We start from the raw sequence: 23,909 nt of genomic DNA on the forward strand, positions 1-23,909 counted from the left end.
ACGGGATTAGTGCCCTTACCAGAGACCCTCAGACGTGACAGCGGGAGGACACAGGGAAGAGCCAGCCATCTGTGAACCAGGAAGCGGGCCCTCACTGGACACCAAATTTGCCGGGGCCTTGATCTTGCGCTCCCGGCTTCCATAACTGTGAAAAACAAACTCAACTTGTAACTGTTGTTTACAAGCCACCTAGTTTATGGGATTCTGTTTCAGCAGCCCGAATGGATGAAGACAAAACTTGAAGATCACGTTCATCAATATTGGAAACTTCTGGACAAATCTCAAGGATTCTCAATTATCTTTCTAGAGTATTTAGCTCAAAGTTTCTTACAGACCCAGAAGAATATTCTAACAGGCACTTCCAGGTTCTTTGATCAGAGCAGCGTAAAGTTTGGTTTAAAAAAAAAACAAAAAACTTTTATGATCCTACTTTACTATTAAACTTCATTCTAAGTCAGCCAAATTTGGGCTGAAACTTTGGTCAGAGTGGAAGGCCTAGAGCAGTGTTTCTCAATACCGCATCAGTCACAGGGGTGCTTTAAAATGATCTGTTTTAGCTTTTCAGGTCCTCATGTAACCCCTGACCAAATATTTCCAAAGGCTGAGTGTTCTACCTTATGCGACAGTCCATGGCATGTTTAAAATGATTATTAGAAAGTTCTCTAAGCTGAAATAAACTTCATCTCCCTATTCTCTTGCTTTTTATGGTTTCACAGAATAAGTAGTCATTTGTATGCATGATAATACTTAGAATATTTAAAGCCAGTTAAAGCAGATTCTCCTAGGGATTATGTACTTGAATAAACTTGTAAGGTAAAACTTCTTATAATCAAATTTACTGTCGAAAATCTCTTAAATTGCTTACAAAGTAAAATCCTAATAAAGCCGATTTTACCTCCAGGATTGGAATAGATTGTTCCTTGGGCTAGGCTGCAGATGCAGGGGTTGGCTGGCAGTAGAGCCACATTGTAGGAAAAATTCTTGCCTTTATTCAGTTGGAATGAAGGCATATTGTTGACATTATCCATGTGATGCAACATTATGAAAAATTTCCTTAGAGTTTTCCATTAAAACAAAACACTTATTGTGTACCTTCGACATGCCAGGCATTGTGCCTGTGGGGACACTTGTCATTCATTCCCCGATAAATATGGAAAAGCAGACACTTTATCAGCTGAATGGGCAAGTCACTTCCTGAGACAAACCTGACCTCTGAAGAGAAGATGGAGGAGAAAAAAGTTTGGTAACATGAAAGCAGTATTCTTCAGAAAAAAAAAAATCTGATAGTGTTGCAAACACCTCTGCTGCTATAGCTTGAAAAACAGGTTCACGAAGGGTCACCTCCCAGCCCTCTAATAGTAACTATCGGACTCATCATTGAAGGAACACTGGTTTGCAGCAAATTCCCAAGTACTTTTAGGATTGATTTACAAGAAACTCTAAATAATACCATGTATTCAGCAAAACAATCATGGGGACTCCTCAATTAATCCTTTTAAGATACGTACTTCTAAGGAAAGAAGTCATTCTAGAAGCCGAAACTCGACTTATCTTGTTTTGTAAGCTGTCATAAATTAACAGCAACAACCAAAAGCCCCAGCAGCAATCATAGCAGGACCTTCCTGAGAGGGACCAATGGCGGACAGTTACAGCAAAGATGCACAAGTCCCTCCGCCACCTGCTGAACCCGGTTAAAACAACGATCAAAGGCAAGCTACATTCATTAATGTCCAATGCTTGATGGATAGTCAAGAAAATGGAAAAAGGCATTCCCATCTTCCTTAAGCTCCAGTCTGGGAAGGGAGGGTTTCTGGTAGCTGGTGTGTGCTTGAGCCATGGGTTTAAAAATTTTTTTTTAATTAATTTTGATTGGAGTATAGTTGATTTACAATGTTGTGTTAGTTTGTGCTTTACAGCAAAGTGAATCAGTTACACTCATATATACATCCGTTCTTTTTAGATTCTTTTCCCATACAGGTCATTACAGAGTACTGAATAGAGTCCCCTGTGCTATACAGTAGGTTCTTATTAGTTATCTATTTTATATATAGTAGTGTGTATATGTCAATTCCAATCTCCCAATTTATCCGCCCCCCCTTTCCCCCTTGGTAACCATGTTTGTTTTCTACATCTGTGACTCTATTTCTGTTTTGTAAATAAGTTCATTTGTACCCCTCTTTTTAGATTCCACATACAAGGGATACCATATGATATATGTCTTTCTCTGTCTGACTTACTTCACTCAGTATGACAATCTCTAGGTCCATCTATGTTGTTGCAAGTGGCATTATTTCATTCTTTTTTTATGGCTGAGTAATATTCCATTGTATGTATGTACCACATCTTCCTTAACCATTCCTCTGTTGATGGACATTTTGGTTGCCTCCATGTCCTGGCTATTGTAAATAGTGCTGTAATGAACATTGGGGTGCATGTATCTTTTCAAATTACACTTTTCTCCAGATATATGCCCAGGAGTGGGATTGCTGGGTCATATGGTAATTCTATTGTAGTTTTTTAAGGAACCTCCATACTGTTCTCCATAGTGGCTGCACCAATTTACCTTGCCACCAACAGTGTAAGAGGATTCCCTTTCCTCCACACCCTCTCCAGCATTTATTTGTTTGTAGATTTTTTGATGATGGCCATTCTTCCTGGTGTGAGGTGATACCTCATTGTAGTTTTGATTTGCATTTCTCTAATAATTCGTGATGTTGAGCATCTTTTCCTATGCTTTTTGGCCAACTGTATGTCTTCTTTGGAGAAATGTCTATTTAGATCTTCCACCTATTTTTTGATTGGTTTTTTTTTTTTTTTTGATATTGAGCTCTATGAGTTGTTTGCATATTTTGGAGATTAATCCCTTGTTGGTCCCTTCATTTGCAATTTTTTTTTTTTTAAGGTAGTGGTAGAGTTACTACCCTCTCCCCAAGCTGATTCCTCCACCGCTGGTGCCCAACTGCAGCACCTTTGCCAAAATTTGGCAATTCAAAGTGCAGAAAAGATAATGTTGTGGAAAAGCACCAAGTCTTGAGATCTTACTGCCATTGACTTTGTGACCCTGAACAGCATCAACCTTCATTCCCTTATCTGTAAATTAAGGATATACGGCCAGTGATTTAAGGGATAGAAAAAGGATCAAATAGATGCAAACTTCAAAAAGCATTGTGCGAAATGTAAAACCCCAGACAGGTAAAAATATAAAGGACTATAGTGATTTAGACAATTCAGAGGAAAAATCTAGTGTGAACGTTTTATTTTGACAAAACAAACTTTACAAATTTTACATTCTAAACTCCCAAAGTTTCACTTATTTGAAAAGTAAGAGACAAGGCATCCTGGACTCCAAGATTTCAGGCATGAATAGACTAGTGCCATATTTTCAAGTTTTATATGCTAGCTGCACTTTATACACCATAAAAGTGAAGAGAGCTGTGACAAATTCACTAGTGTCCAGTGCACCTGTAAGAAACACACCGACACACCTGGATTTTCTAACCACAGTTTCACATCAACGACCTCTGAGTAACTGGCGTGCATATTTCCATTAATGGTAGGCACAACTCCACAAACATCAAATTACACAAATCACTTGCTTTTTATAATCTCAATTTAGAAATTGAAAAAATAAGAGGAACAGAGTTAAGTAGCTGAAAATGCTGCACTTACTGCACACAAGTACATCATGACAAGGAATGCTAGAAGTTCCCCCAGGAATGATTTTTGAAATTTTAAAGTATATTTTATCTGAAAAGTTGAATTCTTTAATGTGAAAAGCATGTTAAGTATTGACTCAATCCCTAAAGATCTAGCAAATTATAGATTCTGTGCAATTAGGCACTAACATACACATTTGAGAGATTAACACTGACTGTTCAGTGGAACGGGGAGGTGGTTCCGCAGTGTTTTTATGGTTCACTTTGGCTTCACACGTCCTTGAAACCGAAGACTCAGTGAGAAGTTACAACTTACCCCGCACTAGATACAGGCAATGTGTGTATGATCCGGAACAAATGACTGCTTTTCACCTTCAAGGAACCTAATTTTGATTTATACAAAATTAGATTTTCACCCACATGTATGGATAAAAGTGCTTCTCAAATGTACATATCCCACTTCCATAATCCTAAAACAAAAGTAAAGGCACACAAATGGACAATAGTTTATATATTTTATGTGAATGTTTTTCGTTAGTCTTTAAACGAAATCAATTGCTGTCTAGAGAGGTGTGACCAACTTGTTACAAATTTCTACAACTTTGGAAATTAAAGATCTAAGAACTCTCTAAACACTGCAGTTCTGTGCAATTCATGTATTGGTTCATTCACTCTGCAATCTGTTAACTCACTCTGTCATCACTACAGGCTGCAATACTTATATTTCAGCAACTATGAGACCAAAAAGACCAAGGGAGAAGGACGTTTTGGAATTAGTCTCCCACAAGTCGTTTTGAATCTTGTTACAAGTGAATTTAATATGCCTGTGAGTTAAACTGAACAATAATTATAAAGACACTCACCCTAACATATCTGAACGAAATATAGTTAAGAACCACAGTTAAACAAGTCTTTAATTTTAATGACCGATATTTTTTCACTTATATGTGAAGGGATTCAATAGCCAGCAGCATTTAAATATAGAAATAGTCCCATCTATTTTCTTTTCCCTTTTATAAAGTGCTATTTTTAACTGGGTAGATTTACTAGCCAGCTTTCCAATAACTTCACTCCATGTCTCTAATAGATTCAAGGAAACACTGGAAAATTGAAAAGATTGAGTATTTTAAACATTTGTAAAACATTGCTACAAAGTATTGAGACTATGAATGTATTTCATTAGTAAAATAAAAAGTGTACCTTATGTGAGAATCATTAAGTTCATTTAATAATTACTTCACAGAAGCATCAGTTCACTAACATTTATGTCAATTTTTGTTAATAATCTAAACCAGAAATAGTTTCTGTAGGCAATTCAACTCTAAGCACTGCCAAATAGGGTCATGCCAAGTAGAACCAACGGTTAAATGACCCCCAGAATAAAAACTCCGACAAATTCAGACTTTTGGAAAAGCAAAACAAGTTAGTGAGAATCAGAACCAGAGGCAATATTTACTTAAAAGTACCACAGGTTGTTAAAAGTGTTTTCTTTAAATAAAAATTTGTGTAGTTATTAATAATGTACCTTAATACTAAGTGCAGTGGTATTAGAGATAATTAAGAGGAAACCACACAACAGATTAACTCAAAAGTGAATGCTGCCTATTTCTTTAGTTCAGTGACCAAAGCTGAAATTGCTTTTGAAAAGAGGTGAACACTACTTACAAGTAGGGTACCAAGAGATTCCCAATTGTATTCACATTATTCTCTAATTAGTATTTGTGCATTTCAACTCTGACCTGACCTTCAGTAGCATCTTAAAAAACAAATGCAATTAGTAAAAACACAGGGTAGTATGTCGGTTTGTTCACACTTACAAACACTACCAGCTTCATTACAATTTGCATTTCCTGTTGCTCTTGGAAGAGTCGCCACTATGAAAAACAGATACGAATGTGCAATGCTCCTTACTCTGCATGGTATCCGGCAATGTTTCAATCAAAGGGACCCTCAATCATCAACTCAGCACCTGATTTAGATACACTTTCAGTCCCTAGAAACAGGGACTCCAGCGCAGAAGGGTGGCAGGGGGAAAAGAGGCCTAGGTCAAGGTTTGAGGAATCGCTTGGAAATCCACTGCAGCCATACTGCTAAGGAGAATTCCTCCCCATCCTTTCCAACCCCCCGAAGTAAGAATGCAGCATTTAGCTTAAGTCTTTTCTGGTCTCACTTCCTTGTCTACACCTAGTACCCTATTCCTAAGACGACAAACAAGTCTTAGAACGTTCTAAAAGAAATCATTTTTACCCGAATACATTGGACTTGGGTCTCAATTTGAATGAGGATGAGTGGCCTTTAAAAGACCGGTCCTCCTCTTCGTCCTCCCCCTCCTCCAGGGGCTGCTCCGGGTCTCTGAAAGAGGGTGTGGTGTGGATGATCTGGGTTCGGAAGCGGATTTTGTTGAGTCTGGGTTTCATCCGCCCACTAGAGCTGCCCGAGGCTTTGCGACCCGGCTCCTTCGCTTTGCCCGCAGCCAATCCCTCCGCCAGGTGATGGTGATGGTGATGGTGATGGTGATGGTGATGGTGGTGGTGGTCCCCGCCGTCCTCCAGAGCGTGCGAGAGCCTGCCGGAGATGAGGGTCGAGGGCAGCACCCTCGAGAGCCTCCAGCGCCCTCCCCCGCTGCCCGCCGCGCTCTCGGCTTCGTCCTCGTCCAGGGCGCCCACCAGGGTCCGGATCTCCTCGGCGGTGCTCGGGCTCAGGTACTGCGAGGGCTTCTTGCCGCTGTAGTCGCGCACGTCCACGTCCGCGTCGTAGGCCCCGACCAGCAGCTTCACCACCTCCACGTGCCCGTGCATGGCCGCCAGGTGCAGCGCGGTGTAGCCGCCGCTTGTGCGCGCGTTGATGTTCACCGGCAGCCGGTGCTGGCCCGCGAAGCGCACCAGCAGTGCCAGCAGCTCCTGCCGGCCGTGCTTGGCCGCCCAGTGCAGGCAGGTGAAGCCGGTGATGAAGTCGCGCTTGGCCAGCAGGCCGGGCTCGCAGGCCAGCAGCCCCTCTAGGCTGTCCCAGCGGCCGTCGGCGGCCGACAGCATCCACGCGTGCTCCAGCGGGTCCAGCGTCAGCGCGCCCGCGCCCTCCTCCTCTGCCGCCGCGCCGTCCGCGCCCCCGGGGCCGCGCCGCAGCTGCGGGGAGCCCCCCGCCGCCTCCCGGGGCGCGGGGCGGCCGGGCCGCGGCGCATCGCCAGGCACCTCGGGCCGCGCGCCCTCTTCCGCGGGGCCGCCGCGGGGCCGCCTCCCCGGGGGCGCGCTCGGGGCGCCGTCCGCGGGGTCGGAGGGGTCGGCGGGGTCTGCCGCCGAGTGCCCCGGCTCCCTGAGGCGGCAGCGGGCGCGCTGCTCGGGCGTACCGCCCAGGGCGCCCCCGACGGGCTGCTCCAGCTCGGGCTGGTCCCGGGCCCCGCACTCCACTGGACCCTCCATGCGCGGCCGCGCACCTGGCCGGCTCCGGACCGACGCGGCCAGCCCCTCCTCAGGCTCCTCGCGCGCCGCAGCGGCCTGACTAGCCCCCACCGCCCCCCGGCCGCACCCGCGGACACGCCCCCGCCGGACGGACACGCCCACTTCCGGCCTTCGCACTGGCCGCCTCACCGCTCCCGCTGGCCCCGCTCCTCTCCGCACCGCCCCCTTTCGGTCCCCGCGCAGGCCGCAATCAGTGCTCTCCCCGGAGAACACGCCCTGGCCCCACCCACTTCCGGACCGTGAGCGGTCCGCAATGGCCGCTCCTGCCAGGGGACACGCCCCGACCCCGCCCACTTCCGGCGCCCGCTCAGGCCGCAATCTGTGCTCCAGCCCCGCCCCGGCTGTCAGAAAAGCCGCGGCGCTTTTCCGCGCGTCTTTCTCCTCGTGTCCCGAGTGTGCTCCATTCTCTCCCCGGCACTAACTGGTCGTTCTCTAAAAGGTCTGGGCACTCCTGTGACAGGCCCGCTTCGCGCGCGCGGCATCTGGGCGCGGTGGAGACGCGCGGCCCGCCCCGCCCCCTAGCTCACTGAGGCCACTGGACCCCTCCTCTCATCTCCCCTCCCCTCCCTCTTGGACCCCTGCCCCCCGCGCCATCCCGCCCGGCCGCCCACGTCACTGAGGCCGCGGGACCCCTCCCCTCAGCTCCCCTCCCTTCCCGACCGGACCCCGCCTCGCGCCATCCCGCCCGGCCCTCCACGTCACTGAGGCCGCCGGACCCCCCACCGCCGCTCCTCCCTTTCTCCCTCCCGCCCGCGCCGCCCCGCCCCGTCCCGTCCCGCCCCCAGCGCCCCTCCGCCGCCGGACGCGCCACTCGGCCGGCTGCAGCCGCCTCGCTGGCCCTCCGCCCGCCCAGCCCCGCCCGGACCATGTCTTCCGAGGTGGCGCGGCACCTGGTGAGTCCCCGATCCCCCGCCCCCCTCCCCGGGACCCCCACCCTCCTGCCACGGCCCCTCCTGGCGGCCGAGGCTTCGCAGGGCTTCCCGTCTTCCCCGAAGTTGAGTCTGAAGCGGGGGCGGTTTCTGTAACGGTCCCGAACGCGCGAGAGCGGGCCGGTGGCGGGCTGGCCCACTGGACTCGGCCTCCCAGGCCTTCAGAAGCCCCCCATTTTACCCAGTATCGACCTCCTTGGGATTGGAGCCTTTTTCTCCCGCCTTGGCGCCCTTTTTCGTTAAAAGAACTGATGTGGCTGATTTGTTCGGTGTTCTGTACCTTTCAAGTCTCTTTTATGCACTGATCTCATTTCAGAGTAAGCCGTGGGATGGTCACAGTTGTGTCCTCGGCCATTCCAAGCTGTTCCTTGCCCTTTTCACTCTCATTCTCTTGTGAGTGCCGTGGAGTTTTCCAGACGCTATACATTGTGGAAGGACCACTTGCCTTCTGAAAATTTTGTTTTAATTTCTGATACTATAAATATCAGTGGTCGTAATCCTTGTAAACAAAAGCTCTTCGGGGGCCTGAGACCAAAAAGTTTGAAAAGTGCTGGTCTAAGCAGTCTCCCAGATTAAAAGTTTAGCTTGTGGGGACCTGAGGGGTTGGGTGATGTTCCCAAGTCACCCAGCCAGTTTGATAGAGCCTGGAGAAGGGTTTTTGTCCTGATTCAGCCCAGGTCTCTTTCCTCTGTGTCCTGTCGTTAGGGAGATCTCAGCTTTCCTGTCTGGACTGCCTTGTTACCGTTGCTGTGTTTGTGTGCACGTGTGGGTGAGGAAAATGTGTTTTAAACTCTTTGGTTCAGAGTGAAGTTCAGTCTTCAGAATTAAACTTGAGCTGGAGAGAGTTTAATCGTTTAATTGATGGTGGATTTCTTGTCAGTTGCTGTGCTTATTTCGCAATAAGTTTACCTTTAATTAAAGTTTTTGAGATAATTGTAAATTCTTGTGCAACTGTGAGAAGTAACAGAATTCCCCAGCACCCTCTACCCAGTCTTCCTTAATAATAACACGCTGCCAACCACAGTGAAGAGCACACCCAGGACACTGACACTGCTGTGTGAGGACAGAGCTCTCCTTCGCCCCAGGGCCCTTCGCTGCCCTTTTGTAGCCACAGCCGCTTCCGTTCCACTCCACCTCCTCCTTAGCCCCTAGCAACTACTGCAGTCTGTGATTTCTATGAGTTTGTCATTTCGAGACTGTTATATAATGGGATCGCCCAGTGTGTAACCTGTGGGGATTGGGTATTTTTCATTCAGCAGCGTCTTCTGGAGGTTCATTCAGGTGTCGCAAGTATCATTAGTTTGTTCCTTTTAATTGCTGAGTAGTACTCCAGGGGGTGGATATACCACACTTTGTTTGAAGGACACCTAGGTTGTTTCCAGTGTTGGGCTGTTATGAATAAAGCTGCTTTAGTAATGTTACATGAGGAAGATGTAAGTCGTCAGTTCTCTGATTCACATGACAGTTGCATGTTTAGTTTCATAAGAAACTGCCAAACTGTTTCCCAGAGTTTCTGCACCATTTTTCATTCCCAACAGCAATGTATGCGAGATCAGTTTCTCCACATCCTCCCCAGCGCTTGGTGCTCCTGTTTTTTTATTTAGACCTTCTGATAGGTATGTAATGATATATTGGGGTTTAAACTTGCATTTTTCTAATGGCTAGTGATGTTAAACATCTTTTCATGTGCTTGTTTGCCATCTGTATATTCTCTTCAGTGAAATGTCTCTTCATTTCTTTTGCCCATTTTCTAATTGGATTTTTTTTTACTCCTGATTTTAGAGGTTTTTAAAATATATATTCTAGACACCAGTCCTTGCTATGTGGTTTGCAAATGTTTTTTCTCATTTTTTGTGGGGTTTTTTTCATCCTCTTAAAGAAACTTGTGCAGAGCAAACATATTTTAAAGTTTTGATAACATCCATTTTATCAGTTTTTCGTCATATGGATTGTACCTTTGTGTCAAGTCTAAGAATCTATTGCCTAACTCAAAATACCAAAGGTTTTCTCTTATTTTTTTCCTAACAGTTTTATAGTTTGTTTTACATCTAAACCTATGACCCATTTTGAGTTAATTTTTGTATAAGATACAAGACTTACGTCAAGGGTCATTTTTGGCTTATGGATGCTCCAGCATTTGTTGAAAAGGCTATCTATCCTCTCTTGAATTGCTTTTGCACTTTTGTCAAAAATCAGTTGAGCGTGTTTGTGTGGATCTCTCTCTGGGGTCTCTGTTAGCATGCAGTCTTGATTTCTGTAGCTATATAAATAAGTCTTGAAATAGAGTCGACTGATTCTTCTCACTTTATTCTTATATTTCAAAAAATTTTTTGGCTATTCTAGTTTCTTTGCCTTTCATTATAAATTTTAGAATAGTCTTGTCTACCTACAAAGAATTTTGCTGGGATTTTGATAGATATTACATTAAGTCTATATATTAGTTTACGGAGAGGGACTTTTAAACTTACAAATTTAAATTCCTTAATAGTTATCTGGCTATTCATGTTATTTCACATTGGGTCAGTTGTGATGGTGTGTGGTTTTGTGATCCATTCCTTCCAAGTTGTCAGATTTCTGCGTATAGAGTTGTTCATAATATTATCTTATAATCCTTTTGATTTCTTCAGTCTGTAGTGACAGTGCCTGTTTCATTCCTGATATTGGTAATTTGCATCTTCTGCCTTTCTTTGTCAGTCTTGCTAGAAGTTTGTCAATTTCATTGATCTTTTCAAAGAACTATTTGTTTCATTGGTTTTTCTCTATTATCTTTGTATTTTCAATAAACTGATTACTGATCTTATCTTTATTTCCTTTGCTTGCTTTTGGTTTATTTTGCTCTTCTTTTTCTAAGTTCTTGAGGGGAGACCTTAGATCACTGATTTGAGACTTTTCCTCCTTTCTAATATAGGCACATGGTGTTAATGAATTTCCCTCTCAGCAGGGCTTTAGCTGTGTTCCACAGATTTTAGTATGTTGTATTTTCATTTTCATTCTACCTTTAGTTTTTAAAGAGCTCTGTGTTAAATCTCACTTGAAATTCTTCAGATTTTCAGACCTTTTTTTTTCATAGAAGCGGACATTAAGACTCAAAGATATGTTGTACAACATAGGGAGTAGAGCCAGTATTTTGTAATAACTGTAAATGGAAACTGACCTTCAAAGGTTGTATTAAAAAGACTCAGGGAGGTTTAGTGCATGCTCAAGGAATCACACTAGTGATGATGAGGTCTGCTTTTGGCCATATTGTGCCTGCCACTGTCTCCACATGTCCCCCATTAGTAATTGCATAAGTTTTATGATTCAAGAGATCTTGACTGTATAGTTATTTATTGCTGACTCTGATAGTGGATCTTGTCATGACGTTGACTACCTTTTCCTGTCTCTTGAGAAACACACTCATAATTTTCCGCTTCTTCAGACTATCCTTACCAAAGCTTTTAAATGGTGTCCAGATCTCTTCAATTTCAATCTGCCTCTGTCATTTCCTGTTTCAGATGCTATACTTTTGAACTCTTATGTTTCTTTTTCAGTTATCATTCAGTGAGGATAATTTTTGTATCTTAGAAGCTTCCTTCATTTGTTTTACTTTCTACCTTGAAGTTGTGACTTTTAATTCTTCTCTTTTATGTCCTGGAGTTAATTACCGCCTCAGTGTTTCTGATCTGGAGAGACATCCCTTCCCACTGGTCCAGGTCCTGTAATCATCGTAAGATAATGAAAGACCGAGGTCCTGTCCCATCTTCTCTGAAGCTTTCCCAGAGCACTTTAACCTGTGGCAGTCTGTTGTACTGCTTGTTTGCCACTGGTCATGTGCTTCCTTGCAATACCTCCTAACTTATGTTTTGTATTGTTACTTAACTTTTCACATCAATTAAATTTTAGTGAACCTTGCATTTCGCACCCCCCCTCCTCAGTTAAATGATCTGTCTTCAGGAAAAGCAACCTGTAATATTCTTTGTATCCTCCATAGCCATGATTATACATCTTTGAGGACCGGTGTTGAATATTTTTTATATGGGAAGTATGTTCACCTTGAATCATTTTATTCTTGTTGAACGTTACACACATCAGTTATAAATTCTTATAGGCAGCCAGGAGCTGTTAGTCTGCATTTATGTTCTAACGAGGCTCCACCTTCCTCCAAGCCTTTGAGGTTTTTCCAGGCTGATTTTGATCCTAACACTGTTCCAGACTGTAACTGTTTGTATTGATTATTTATTTATTTGGGTGTGTGGGAAAGGAGGAAGAGAGTCTTTTAAATTTTTATAGTTTACTACAGAATAGACTTACTCTTCTCAAGAATATTTATTAGCCCTTTATTTTTTATTTTATCTATCTATCTATCTATCTATCTATTTATTTATTTTTGGCTGTGTTGGGTCTTTGTTGCTGCGCGCAGGCTTTCTCTAGTTGCGGCAAGCAGGGGCTACTCTTTGTTGCAGTGCATGGGCTTCTCATTGAGGTGACTTCTCTTGCGGAGCACGGGCTGTAGGTGCACGGGCTCAGTAGTTGTGGCTCGCAGGCTCTAGAGCACAGGCTCAGTAGTTCTGGCTCATGGGCTTAGTTGCTCCGCAGCATGTGGGATCTTCCCGGACCAGGGCTCAAACCCATGCCCCTGCATTGACAAGTGGATTCTTAACCACTGCACCACCAGGGAAGTCCCTGGCCCTTTATTTTTAACCATACCAAATTAATTTTCTCTGCTTAAGGTTTTAAGTATTCCTGGTACAAAATACCTGATTCTCAAGGCTTTTTCAATGAGAATAATTTTTACACTTTCTTTTGGTCATATCTGGGAGGAAGTTTGATTTAGATGATGCTTTATTTTAAAATTTTATTTAACACCTTTTACAATTTGTCTACCACTGATTTGAAGATCACAGAAATAAGCAGCTCACGGTCTCAATGACAAAACCACAAGATTAAAAACTACCATTTTAAATACCTTTAAAACCAATCATGATTTAGTATGCTTACAATTTTTTATTATTACTTTTAGTAAATATGCATATTTTGTTCGAGTGTTCTTCCTGTCTTTGAAATTTTGTATTTGGCAGTTACACTTATTTGAAATTAACTCCTTTCTTTGTATTTCTCAAAAAGTCCGGAGGTTTCTTCATTGAGGATCTAGCTGAAGCAGTTTAGATACAATAGAACTCAAAGTTCCTTACACTGTGTGATTCGTTCCAGAACTAGTCATTGCAAAGGTGAGCTTTTGTGTGCTAATCTTAAAGTTGTCCAGAACTGTGTTTTGGTGGCCTCTTTTTCCTCATTTGTTTTGGTTAATTTAAATAATGCCACAGGAATGTACAGGCTCCCTTTTGGCTATCTGCAGGCTTTCCCTGTCAGAGGCAAATGAAGGTGTGTGGTTAGACTTTTACCAGCTTAGGGACGCTCTGAGCCCTGGGTTTTCTGGAGCACTGCCAGGTGTCTTTCCAAGGACAGGATACTTTTAGACCATGTGTTTGGAGCATCTGTTTCGAGAAACATGGTGACCGTATTCTCTCAGGAGCCATGATTGACTACATTCTAGAATTTTCAGATTTCTTTCAGTCTGCTTTTTCTGACACTAGAAAAATTTAAATTATGGAATAACTAAATTGTTGGGGCAAATTTAAAAAAATGAACCGGGTATTGAGACTACAAAAGGAAGGTAGAGTCAAACAGAGCATGTGACAGATTTTTGAAATGCAGCCTTTGGGAGAAATGAAGCGGAGGAAAATGAACCTAGGTGTCAGAATTTCAGTCCCATTTCTTTGCGTTACAAGGGAAGATGCTTGGAGACGCAAGTAAGCGGAAGTGGCAGCTGTGCCATATGAACATGCAGGGCTGAGGCTGTGGAACCTCTGTTAGGGGAGAGGGATAAAGATACACCCTCTCAGCCGTGTTCCATTTAAGGCCATCCGGAATCTTTTCCTGTTGAAACAATCCTAAATACTCTGACATCTAGGCCTGAGACAACTGACAGATGGAGATGTAAGCATATGGCAGTTTGGTAGAGGTTGCGTGGTAATCATTTAGTTCACAAAGGATGCGTTTCAGAAATGCTTATTGCCAGAAGTAGAAATTATACAGGAGGAATAGGGTTGTTTTCTGGGATGTCAGACCTGAGTAAAACAACTGAAGTAAGTATTAAAATTATGACATATGCTGAAAAAATAAAATATGCATCGTGAGGCATAAGAAGGGGTTACGGTTGGGGGAAAGGAGAAGAGGCAGTTTCTGTTTGAGATGTGTGTGTGGGGAGGGACCAGGAGGACGGGCTGTTCCTGCAGGTTCTTGCCAGGTGTGATGGGGTCCCCGGCCCCGCCAAGCCAGTTTCAGGCAGCCTAGCGTCACACAACCACAGGGCTTACCAAAGATGAGGTGCAAGAACTGTGGGACGTCTTCTCTGGTCTCCTTTCACTCTCCTCTGAAGAGCCGGATCAAGGTTATCCTGCCCTCTATTCGGACCATGTTTATGGAGACAGTGAGGAGTCCTTTTGTTCTCATCAGACAGTGTGATTGATATGTGTAGAAAAAGGCCATAAGTAATGAAATGCTAGGTAGAGAGTATATTGATGGATACCATAAATGTTTTGTGAGTGGTCCGTACTCGTGTTTTCATGGACAGATGTAGTTGTGCACAGTGTTATTTTCGCTTAGTTCAGTGTATACTTTTTAACTGGACTATTACTTTGCGTTATTAATTAAGCCAGGATTGCTTGAATGATTTTCAAACATTAAAAGATGTCTTTGTTATCAAGGAGCTTTGTTTTAAGATGAGTTGTTAGCTGGGGCCGTCCTGTATGTGTCAGTGGGAAATTGTCCTCATCGGCAAATTGGTAGCTCGTGTGCTCAGTCTGCGGGGCAGTGACTCAGGGCTTCAGAAGCAAAGGCATTGAGTTGTCCCCACCAGGTCTCCTCTTGTGAAAGTATAGCTAGCTTAGGGAAAGTTAGTCAGAGGTCACTTTCCTAACCCCTGGTGAGAACTCGGGAACGGAGAAAGGAGTTTGATTAGCAGTGAAAACAGGTGGGCAGCTGATTTAGGCCCAGCCTGGGAGAAGAGACTGGCGCGCAGGGCAGCGTGGAGAGGGCTGCGGAGGAAGGTGGGAAATGCTGCATGCAAACGTGGCCTGTTTCAGTCTTTGTCTAGAGCAGTAATTACCATTTTTCATTATTGCCCTTTCTGGAGAAAAATGAAATTTAAGTCAAATTTAGTTCATTAATAACATTTAATTAGTCTTATTAAATTAATTGATCCAATTAATTAAGTTTTCCCTAATGAGAGGAATTTAGTACTAAAGAATAAATTTTTTCAGATAGGGTTGATTGAGCTTTGGAGGTCCACAAACCACTGATTTTTTTTTTTTTTTGGTCCCCCAAGAACCAATTTCTACCACCTTAGTGGTGGGGGGATACCCCCATTGAGAATGCATGATCTAGAGTTAGTTTTTCTAGGAATAGGGCAACAGGTGTACTTTGTCTGCTGCTGGATTTGAAAACTTAGTCTAAGACTGTAAATCGTCTGTACATTATGGGTTAAATAAGGCATTTGTGAACCTACTCAGGACCTTAACTGTAATGTTGTTTCTATGGAAACAGTATTCTAGATCCAAAAAGCTTACTAAAATGAACTTTTGGAAAATACAACCTATATGTGAGATGGTGATTTGTACTAGCTTTAAATTTATATAAAGAGTGAGGCCTTTTTACCAAAACTCAATATTGAGCTTAGTATTAAAGGAAGAGATGGCCATGGATTAGCAGGGAAGTAATATTTTAGGCAGGAAGAAGATTCTTCATTTCAGACTCAGCGTATATACTCAATCTTAAAATATCACGAGATGCCTTTCAATTGTATTCGCCAATCATGAAAAAAATAGCTTTAAAATTTAATGCATAGTTTTTAAAAACTAAAGGAAACTTTAACCATTATTTTCAACTTCTTTAGATGAATCTTTACTTTTTTAGTGGTCTGGTAATCTCTAAAGATCTTTGCAAACACTAAAGTATTCAAGGTATATTTTTGTATGGGACACCACTGGGGTAACTGAGTGCTCCCCATGCTAACATGCATTCACTGGGGCAAGTGCTTGACTTGCATTATCACATTTCTCCTCCCGACTCCATGAGCCGAGTACTGTTATCTCCGTTTTGGGGGTTGAGGGTTAACTCTCTCAAAATTTGTTAACAGACTGTCTCTTGTTTTGCTCCTGCTGTGCTGGTGCCTCTTTGGCCCGGGCCCTGGCACATGGCTTTGGCAGTTGCTTAGTGCTCCCGACCTTTGTATCTCTTGCCACCATAAGCAGTTAGCTCCAGCAGCCCTCTTTTTTAAATTTATTTTTATTTTTTATTTATTTATTTTTGGTTGCATTGAGTCTTCGTTGCTGCGCGTGGGGTTTCTCTAGTTGCGGTGCACAGGCTTCTCATTGCAGTGACTTCTCTTGTTGCGGAGCACAGGCTCTAGGCGCACGGGCTTCAGTAGTTGTGGCACATGGGCTCAGCAGTTGTGGCTCGTGGGCTCTAGAGCGCAGGCTCAGTAGTTGTGGCACACGGGCTTAGTTGCTTCGCGGTATGTGGGATCTTCCCGGACCAGGGCTCGAACTCGTGTCCCCTGCACTGGCAGGCGGATTCTTTTTTTTTTTTTAATTAATTAATTTATTTACTTTAGCTGTGTTGGGTCTTCATTTCTGCGCGAGGGCTTTCTCTAGTTGCGGCAAGCGGGGGTCACTCTTCATCGCGGTGTGCGGGCCTCTCTTGTTGCGGAGCACAGGCTCCAGACGCGCAGGCTCAGTAGTTGTGGCTCACGGGCCCAGTTGCTCCCAGGCATGTGGGATCTTCCCAGACCAGGGCTCGAACCCGTGTCCCCTGCACCGGCAGGCAGACTCTCAACCACTGCACCACCAGGGAAGCCCGGCAGGCGGATTCTTAACCACTGCGCCACGAGGGAAGTCCCAGCAGCCTTCTTAAGCCATACATTTACACTGATGTCATGTTAACCCTTCTCTCTTGTGACCTCGGTCATTGAGACAATTTCTAGGGGCTCTCTGTTTTGGGAAAAGATAGGCTGCTTGTCATATAGTAACAGAGATTCTGTTGTGTGGAAAAGAATTATAATTTCCAGTTTCCACATGACTCTGAGAGCCAAAAGAACCTAATACTTAATTGTAATTTGAACAATTGGAGAGACTATTTTATTCTCATTGCATATTTGAATATTTTCTTTTTTATTGCTTCTCACAAATAATCATACATGTATCATCTAAATCATTTGGTTTGTCTTCAGATATTGTTTTTGTTAGCTACTGCTTTCCCATGTATTGATTACTTACTTTTACTTAAAAAATTTTGTTATATCCTTAAGAATTAACTTTTTTATTAAGCTATAATTCATGCACAGTGAAATTTACTTTTTTAGTACAAAGTTTCATGAGTTCTGATGAATACATACAGTCATGTAACCAGAGCCACAATGAAAAATAGAGAACTGTTCCAGCATCCTCCACCGCACATTCCTTGGTGCAAGAATTCTTTGCAGTCCTCCTCCTAGTGTCTATCACTGATCACTTTTCTGCCCCTATTGCTTTGCCTTTGCCAGAGCGTCATGCATATGGGATTCTCATAGCATTTGAGCTGGCTTCTTTAGCTAAGAGCAGTGCCTATGAGATTCATCCATCACGTTGCTCATATCCCTCTATTGCCAAGTGCTATTCTATTGTGTGGATGGTCCACAGTTTAGTTTGTTCATCCATTTTCCAGTTGAAGAACATTTGCGCTGTTTCCAGTTTTTAATAAAGTTACTACATACATACATTCACATACAGGTTTTTATTTGAATAATAGTTTTCATTGTACTGGGGTTGATATCTAGGAGTAGGATTGCTGAGTATAAGTGTGTGTTTTTGTTTTTTTTTTTGGCTGCGTTGGGTCTTCGTTGCTGTGCGTGGGCTTTCTCTAGTTGCGGCGAGCAGGGGCTACTCTTCATTGCGGTGCACGGGCTTCTCATTGTGGTGGCTTCTCTTGTTGCAGAGCGCAGGCTCTAGGTGTGCAGGCTCAGTAGTTGTGGCGCACAAGCTTAGTTGCTCCGTGGCATGTGGGATCTTCCTGGAACTGGGATCGAACCCCTGTCCCCTGCATTGGCAGGCGGATTCTTAACCACTGCGCCAGCAGGGAAGCCCGGTAAGTGTGTTTTAACCTTAGAAACTGCCAAACTGTTTCTCAAAATGTTTGTGCCAAAATTTGCATTCCCACTAACGATGGTTCTGCATCCTTGCCAGATAGTTTTTTTTAAAAGTCATTCTGATAGGTATGTAGTGATACCTTGTGTTTTAATTTACATTTGTCTAATGACTAAGGATATTGAGCCTCTTATGTGCTTATTTGCCATCCCTATATCTTTGGTGAAGCACCTGTTCCAATTTTTTCCCCGTTTTTTTAAATTGAGTTATTGTCTTTTGAGTTGTACAGGTTTTTAAAAATATATAGATATTTCTGACATAAGTTCTTCATGAGATAAATGATTTACAAATCTTTTATCCAAGTATGTGTCTTGTTTTTTCATTCTCTTAACAGTGTGTTTTGAACAGCAGAAGTTTTTTAGTTTATTAGGTTCAGTTTATCATTTTTCTCTTGTGGATCATGCTTTTGGTATTGTAGCTAGGAAATCTTTGCCTTCTTCAGACAGAAGCTCCTTGACTGGAGAGGAGGAGCCTCTGTGGGGGACGCAGGGCGGAGGGGACCGGTGGCGGGGGGCTGTGTGTGGAAGCTTCCTGTGGCTCATGGACACCTGGCAGCACAGAGCCCCGAGGGGAGGGGGTCGCCACTCCCCATCATTCGCTCTCATCCTGGAAAGTTCCAGGCTTTGACTCTCACGGGGCTGGCATACTGTATGCTCACCGCCTCTGTTGAGCCACCTCTGAAACGCCTCCTGCCGCAGGGCCTGATGGATCTCTAGCCAGTGACCCGTGTGATCGCGGCTGATTTCAGCCTCCCGCCTCCTCTCCTTCAGTGTCCTGCTCGCCACCCTCCTTTAGCCTCGCCTTCTAGTGGGGAGCACCTTGACCTTGTCGTCATCCGTAAGGGCACCCCTGAGATCTCAGTCTGACCACGCCTCCCCTCTTCCTGTTCACTCCACCAGGTGCTCCCGGTCCCACGGTTCTCTCATCCCGCCGCCTTTCCCTTCCCCTCACATCCTCCACGCCCTCTTGTCCCTTCGTGGCACGTCTCAGCCGCCTCTCTCGCTTCATCGTTCTCCCCCGGCAAACCCACGCCGCCTGCAGTCAAGCGGTGCCGGACTCCGCTCCTGCGTCCTCACAGCTGAATGCGATGGAGGAGCATCGTGCTGAGTGGTCTTCCTTCGTGTCGTGACCACTCGGCTCAAGAGGCCTTGATGCTGCCGACAGACTGTACCGCATGTTCCTCGTTCATTCACCGTCTCATCCTTCTAGGTCGAGGGTTGGTAAACATTTTCTTTAACGGGTCAAACAGTAAACATTTTTGGCTTTGCGAGCCATGTGGTCTTTGTGTACACTGTGTCCTGAAAGCAGCCGCACACAGTCGGTCAAGGAATGGGAGTGGTACTCGTTCTCTTCCAACGCTTTCTTCCAGGACTCCATACTTCTCCGGATTTCTTTCACCCTCTTTGACTGTTCCTTCTCAGTCAGTTGGACTGATTGCTCCCAGTGCCCCAAACTTGAAGAGTCCGAGTCCCCCCAGGGCTCAGTTCTGGGAGCCCTCTCTTTTCTAAGCACCTTCACTCCCAGGGTGACTCACCTCGTCCCACAGCGCTGAGGACTTGCCGTGTATGGGTGACATCAGAATTGTCACCTCCAGTCCGGGTATCTCTGCTCTGTCCACTCGACCACCCTGCTGCCTACTCAGGACCTTCACTTGAGTGTCCAGCAGGCATCTCCAGTTCCAAGGAGAGCCGCCTTCCCTAACCCCTCCTTCTGCAGTCTTCCCAGTTCCAGGAAGGGACGCTGCCTCCTCCCCGTCGTTCAAGCCCAGAACTTTGGAACCGTTCTCCGCATCGCTCCACATTCTACACTGAGCCTTCAGCAAGTTCCATTGGCTCTGCTGTCGAGGTGGATCCAGAATGTGCCCACATCTCACCTCTTCCACCACTAACAGACTGCCATGGGTTAATGAAGTAGCCTTGCACCTGTCTCCTTGCTTCTGCCTTGCCATGCTTCAGTGTCCTCTCAACTCAGTAGCTGTAATGAATCTTTTACTACAAAGATAACTCACGTCCCTTTATGCTAAAAGCCCTTCAAAGCCAAGTTCTTCAGTACGCCATGGGAACCCTGTGAAGTCCGGCACCACTCTGCCTCTCCCTCCCTCTGCTGCTTCGCCTGCTGGCTGTTCCGGGGACCCAAGAGCGCACACAGCTGCCACATCTTTGCAGGTGTCCGTTCCCTCTGCCAGGGATGCTCTTCCTCCAGGCGCCCCTTCACCTGCTCTGCTCCCGGTGCCCCTTCCGCTCTTCGCTGAACTGCCGTCTTCCCTGCAACCACCCTGTTCAGAACGGTGCCCCTGACCGGGACCCCACGCCTCCTCCTCGTTTCCTATCCCCATCCCCCTCTGCTGCCTTATTGTTCTCTACTGCATTTATTATTCTCTGTTATCACGTCATAGCATGTGTTTCACTTCGATTTTTGCCTTTCTTCCCCTAACTGGAATGGAAGCTCCATAATGACTTAATTTTTTTTCTTCTTTTTTATTAAGTTATTCAGCCCCAAGGCCTCGGACAGTTCCTGGAATATAGGAGGCACTCAATTCATATCTGCTAAATAAATGCATTTTTATAGATATTTGAGGAAGACATATTCTTTTTTCTACATTAGTCTTTGTTAAATTCACATAAGGGATAATATTAATGGATATCAAGAAGAAAAGGAAATATTTATTCTCCTCCCTTTAGAATCAGACTCTATACATGCTTGCTCATATGTATAAATAATTTTTACTTGTAACCATGGTGTCAACAAAATCTTATATTCTTTTTTTGCCAGTTAATATCACATATAATTTCTCTTAATTTTCATAATTATTGCTTCTAATCTTCGTAAAAATATTCCCTGTTGCCAATATTTCAGTATAGACTCTTAGAATATGCAACTTTATCCTTCCTTTTGAAGATTTATCTTTTTCTGACTTACAAAAATGGGGTAATAACTTCTAAACTGTTACTAGTAGTATACTATTAACTATTATAGTATTAACTATGCTCTGTCTGAAAAGTAAACCTGACTGGCTTAGTGAGTTGGGCTGGATTTTTAGTGCTCGTATCAATGTGGAAGAGTACAAGTCTTATGGAATCAGGGGACACTTTTTAAAAGAAATGGGAACTACCACTGTATTTGTTTTTAATAACCCTGTAAAAATTACCCTAGATTTATTATACACTTGACTAAAGAGTCCGGTGATTAGGTGGAAGCTCCTTGAGGGATCCGGGGGCCCGTAGGAACCTTAAACTCAAATCTTCTTTCCTGCTAAGCACTGCGGCCTATCAGTTTACCTTTGTCTGAAAGGCGAGGAGGTGCTCCTGGCCTCACTGGGAGGCTGAGGGAACGTCCCGCCCTGCTGCCTTCTGCTGTCCTCCTCGCACTTCAACTGAAGCCGCCGTAGGTTACACTGCACTTACTGCAGCTTCCAGCCACGCCAGGGGTGCATTCATGCTTTTGCACACACTTACTCCTTTACATCCTTTTCTCCTTTGCTAGGAAAATTCCTATTTCTCCCTCAAGGCCCAGCTCAAGCCTTTTCTTGGCAGTGCCATCTCTAACCGTGCGGGGGTCATTTCACCACGAGCCACTCCTGTGCCCTGTCCATAGTTGTATGCATGTCTCCTACCTGTGCTCAAATTCAAACCGCAAAGATATGACTTATTCACCTTTGAGCCTCAAATGCCTGGGGTCCTGAAAATGTAGGTCTTTTAGTAAATACTGTGTATATTTGTGGAATAAACGAAAAGCAATGTATATTGATAGACTTCCCACTTATTCTTCAGTATTCTTTTCTTCCCCAAATGTTCCTTGTCAATTTTAAGTCCTTTAAATGAGTTCTTCTGCCTTCCCCTGTCCTAAGTAATTGACTTCTCAACTTTGATTGGCTTGTCACCTAGCCTGCCTGGGACATACTTCCTCTCCCTGGAATGCAAACCATCTACTTTTCATTTAAATAAGCCTTTCTGTATCAACTAGGTGTGGCTGTGTTGTGTCTTTCCTTAATCCACCTTGTCTGTACTTGCAGTTTCCCATGACTCATCCTTCATTCTCCATCACATCACATACTTTTCCTCATTGCTTGCTCACAGGTCATACATTCTGAGTTGAAAGCGATCTTAGAAGATCAGAGCAGGAACTGGCGCCACAGTTTGCCCGGGTCAGCAGCTGAATCCTTCCCGGGCAGCCCAGCCCATCTTGTTAGACAGCTTGAGACCTTCAGAAGTTTCTCTTTGCTGTGTCAGGTCAGCCTCTCTAGTTCATTCATGGGTCCTGCTTTTTCCCTTGGGAGATTCATCTCCATGAAACAGACTATAGATGTTTGAATATGCTTTGCTGTCCCCTGATGCTGCAACAGGCCAACAACATTAGGGAAAAGTACCTCACACAGAACTAGAAAGTAATTTTTAGAAGGCTTAAAAACTTCTGTATAAGACATGAAGCCATAAGAGAACTCGGAAAAAATTTAGATTCATGTTTTTAAAAAACTTGGAGTGTGGAAAGATTTTCTAAGCTTTACATTTAAGGAAGAACCCATAATAGAAAAGATTGATAGATTGAGCTCTATGGAAACCGAGAAGATCAGTGACAAATCCAGAAAAGACATTTGTAATACACATGACAAGCATGGAGTTACATCCAACAGCTCTCGTTAATAAGAAACAAAAAAGGAATACCCTAATAGGCAAATGGGAAAACGTGAACTGGTGATGAATGAAAATATACTATGTACTTTTTAGGCCAGTAACCTGAAAAAAAATGTTCAGAATACCAGAAATCAAATTAAGATTTCAGTTTTTGCCTAACAGATTGACACTTAAAAATTGTTAACACCTGTATTGATGATGACTATATAATGAAATGATACTTTATTTTTATACTGATTTTGGAAATGTAAGTAGTTTGGCAATATGTTCATACCTCTGACCAGTAATTACATTCTAGGGATTTCTTGTGAGAAAACTTATCAGATAGATGTACACAGTGATCAATGGTTGTACAGGTGTGTGTGGGGTCCTCAAGGAAGAGCCAGGAGTGTTAGAGATTGACTTGGGTGGGGGGCATGGGGTGGGGGAGGGTAACGCCCTGGAGGAGAAAGGGGAGGAAGCAGAATCCCCAGAGAGACCCTCAGAGGCCGTGCGGATCCGGCAGAGTCTGGGCCAGCCCAGTGCCTGCCAGGGCAGCGTGCGCGGGGCAGAAGAGCCCAGGTCCTGACACCGCACCGCGCTCAGGCCTCGGCTAGGCTTCCTGGGAAGGCGTGGTGGGGGTCCAGTCCTGCAGGCCCAGCTGCTGGAGGCCGTCAGCTCATTGCATCCTGTGTAGCCAGAGGGCAGTTCTTGTTGGAGGGACATCTGCGGGGCACACCGTTTGGCTGCCACGGAGGAGTGTTCATGGTAGTGTTATTAAAGTGACACAATTAGAAAGGGTGTTTTTTCCTGTAATAAACATAAAATACTCCTTTTCTAATTAAGTGGGGGAAAGTAATTTCAAAATAAGATTGCATTTGTATCTGAAGCAGCTACTGTAAGGGTTTTTTTTGAGCTTAAAATCCCTAACTCTTTTTCATATGAATTACTATCAAGAATTTTCCCATCTTGATGATCTTTTGAGGCTGCATATGAGACTTTGTAGTTACCCTTTAACTTTTATGTTTATTGGAGATGG

General features: G+C 44.3%; 2 protein-coding genes across 4 annotated transcripts in view; one reads left to right on the forward strand and one right to left on the reverse strand.

Annotated features, from left to right (window-relative positions):
- Nucleotides 1-7,515, reverse strand: part of SOWAHC (sosondowah ankyrin repeat domain family member C) — a 36,597-nt gene extending 29,082 nt beyond the window's left edge. Inside the window, exons 1-2 of the mRNA XM_082357342.1 lie at nucleotides 5,904-7,515; nucleotides 20-145 (exon numbers count right to left, since the gene is read on the reverse strand). Of these exons, the coding sequence (XP_082213468.1) occupies nucleotides 20-145; nucleotides 5,904-7,072 (1,295 nt within the window). The 5' untranslated portion in view covers nucleotides 7,073-7,515. The remainder of the gene's footprint in view (nucleotides 1-19; nucleotides 146-5,903) is intronic.
- A 338-nt stretch (nucleotides 7,516-7,853) lies between these two features.
- The window catches only part of SEPTIN10 (septin 10), a 51,822-nt gene continuing 35,766 nt past the window's right edge, over nucleotides 7,854-23,909 (forward strand). The window contains exon 1 of one of the 3 annotated variants that reach the window (XM_082357341.1): nucleotides 7,854-8,004. In XM_082357341.1, coding sequence (XP_082213467.1) covers nucleotides 7,978-8,004 — 27 coding nt within the window. In that variant the 5' untranslated portion in view covers nucleotides 7,854-7,977. The remainder of the gene's footprint in view (nucleotides 8,005-23,909) is intronic. The other 2 variants (XM_082357339.1, XM_082357340.1) reach the window with 2 other exon arrangements.

Source organism: Balaenoptera borealis, assembly GCF_965194805.1.
Source record: "Balaenoptera borealis genome assembly, chromosome: 15".
In the NCBI taxonomy this organism is placed as follows: Eukaryota; Metazoa; Chordata; class Mammalia; order Artiodactyla; family Balaenopteridae; genus Balaenoptera; species Balaenoptera borealis.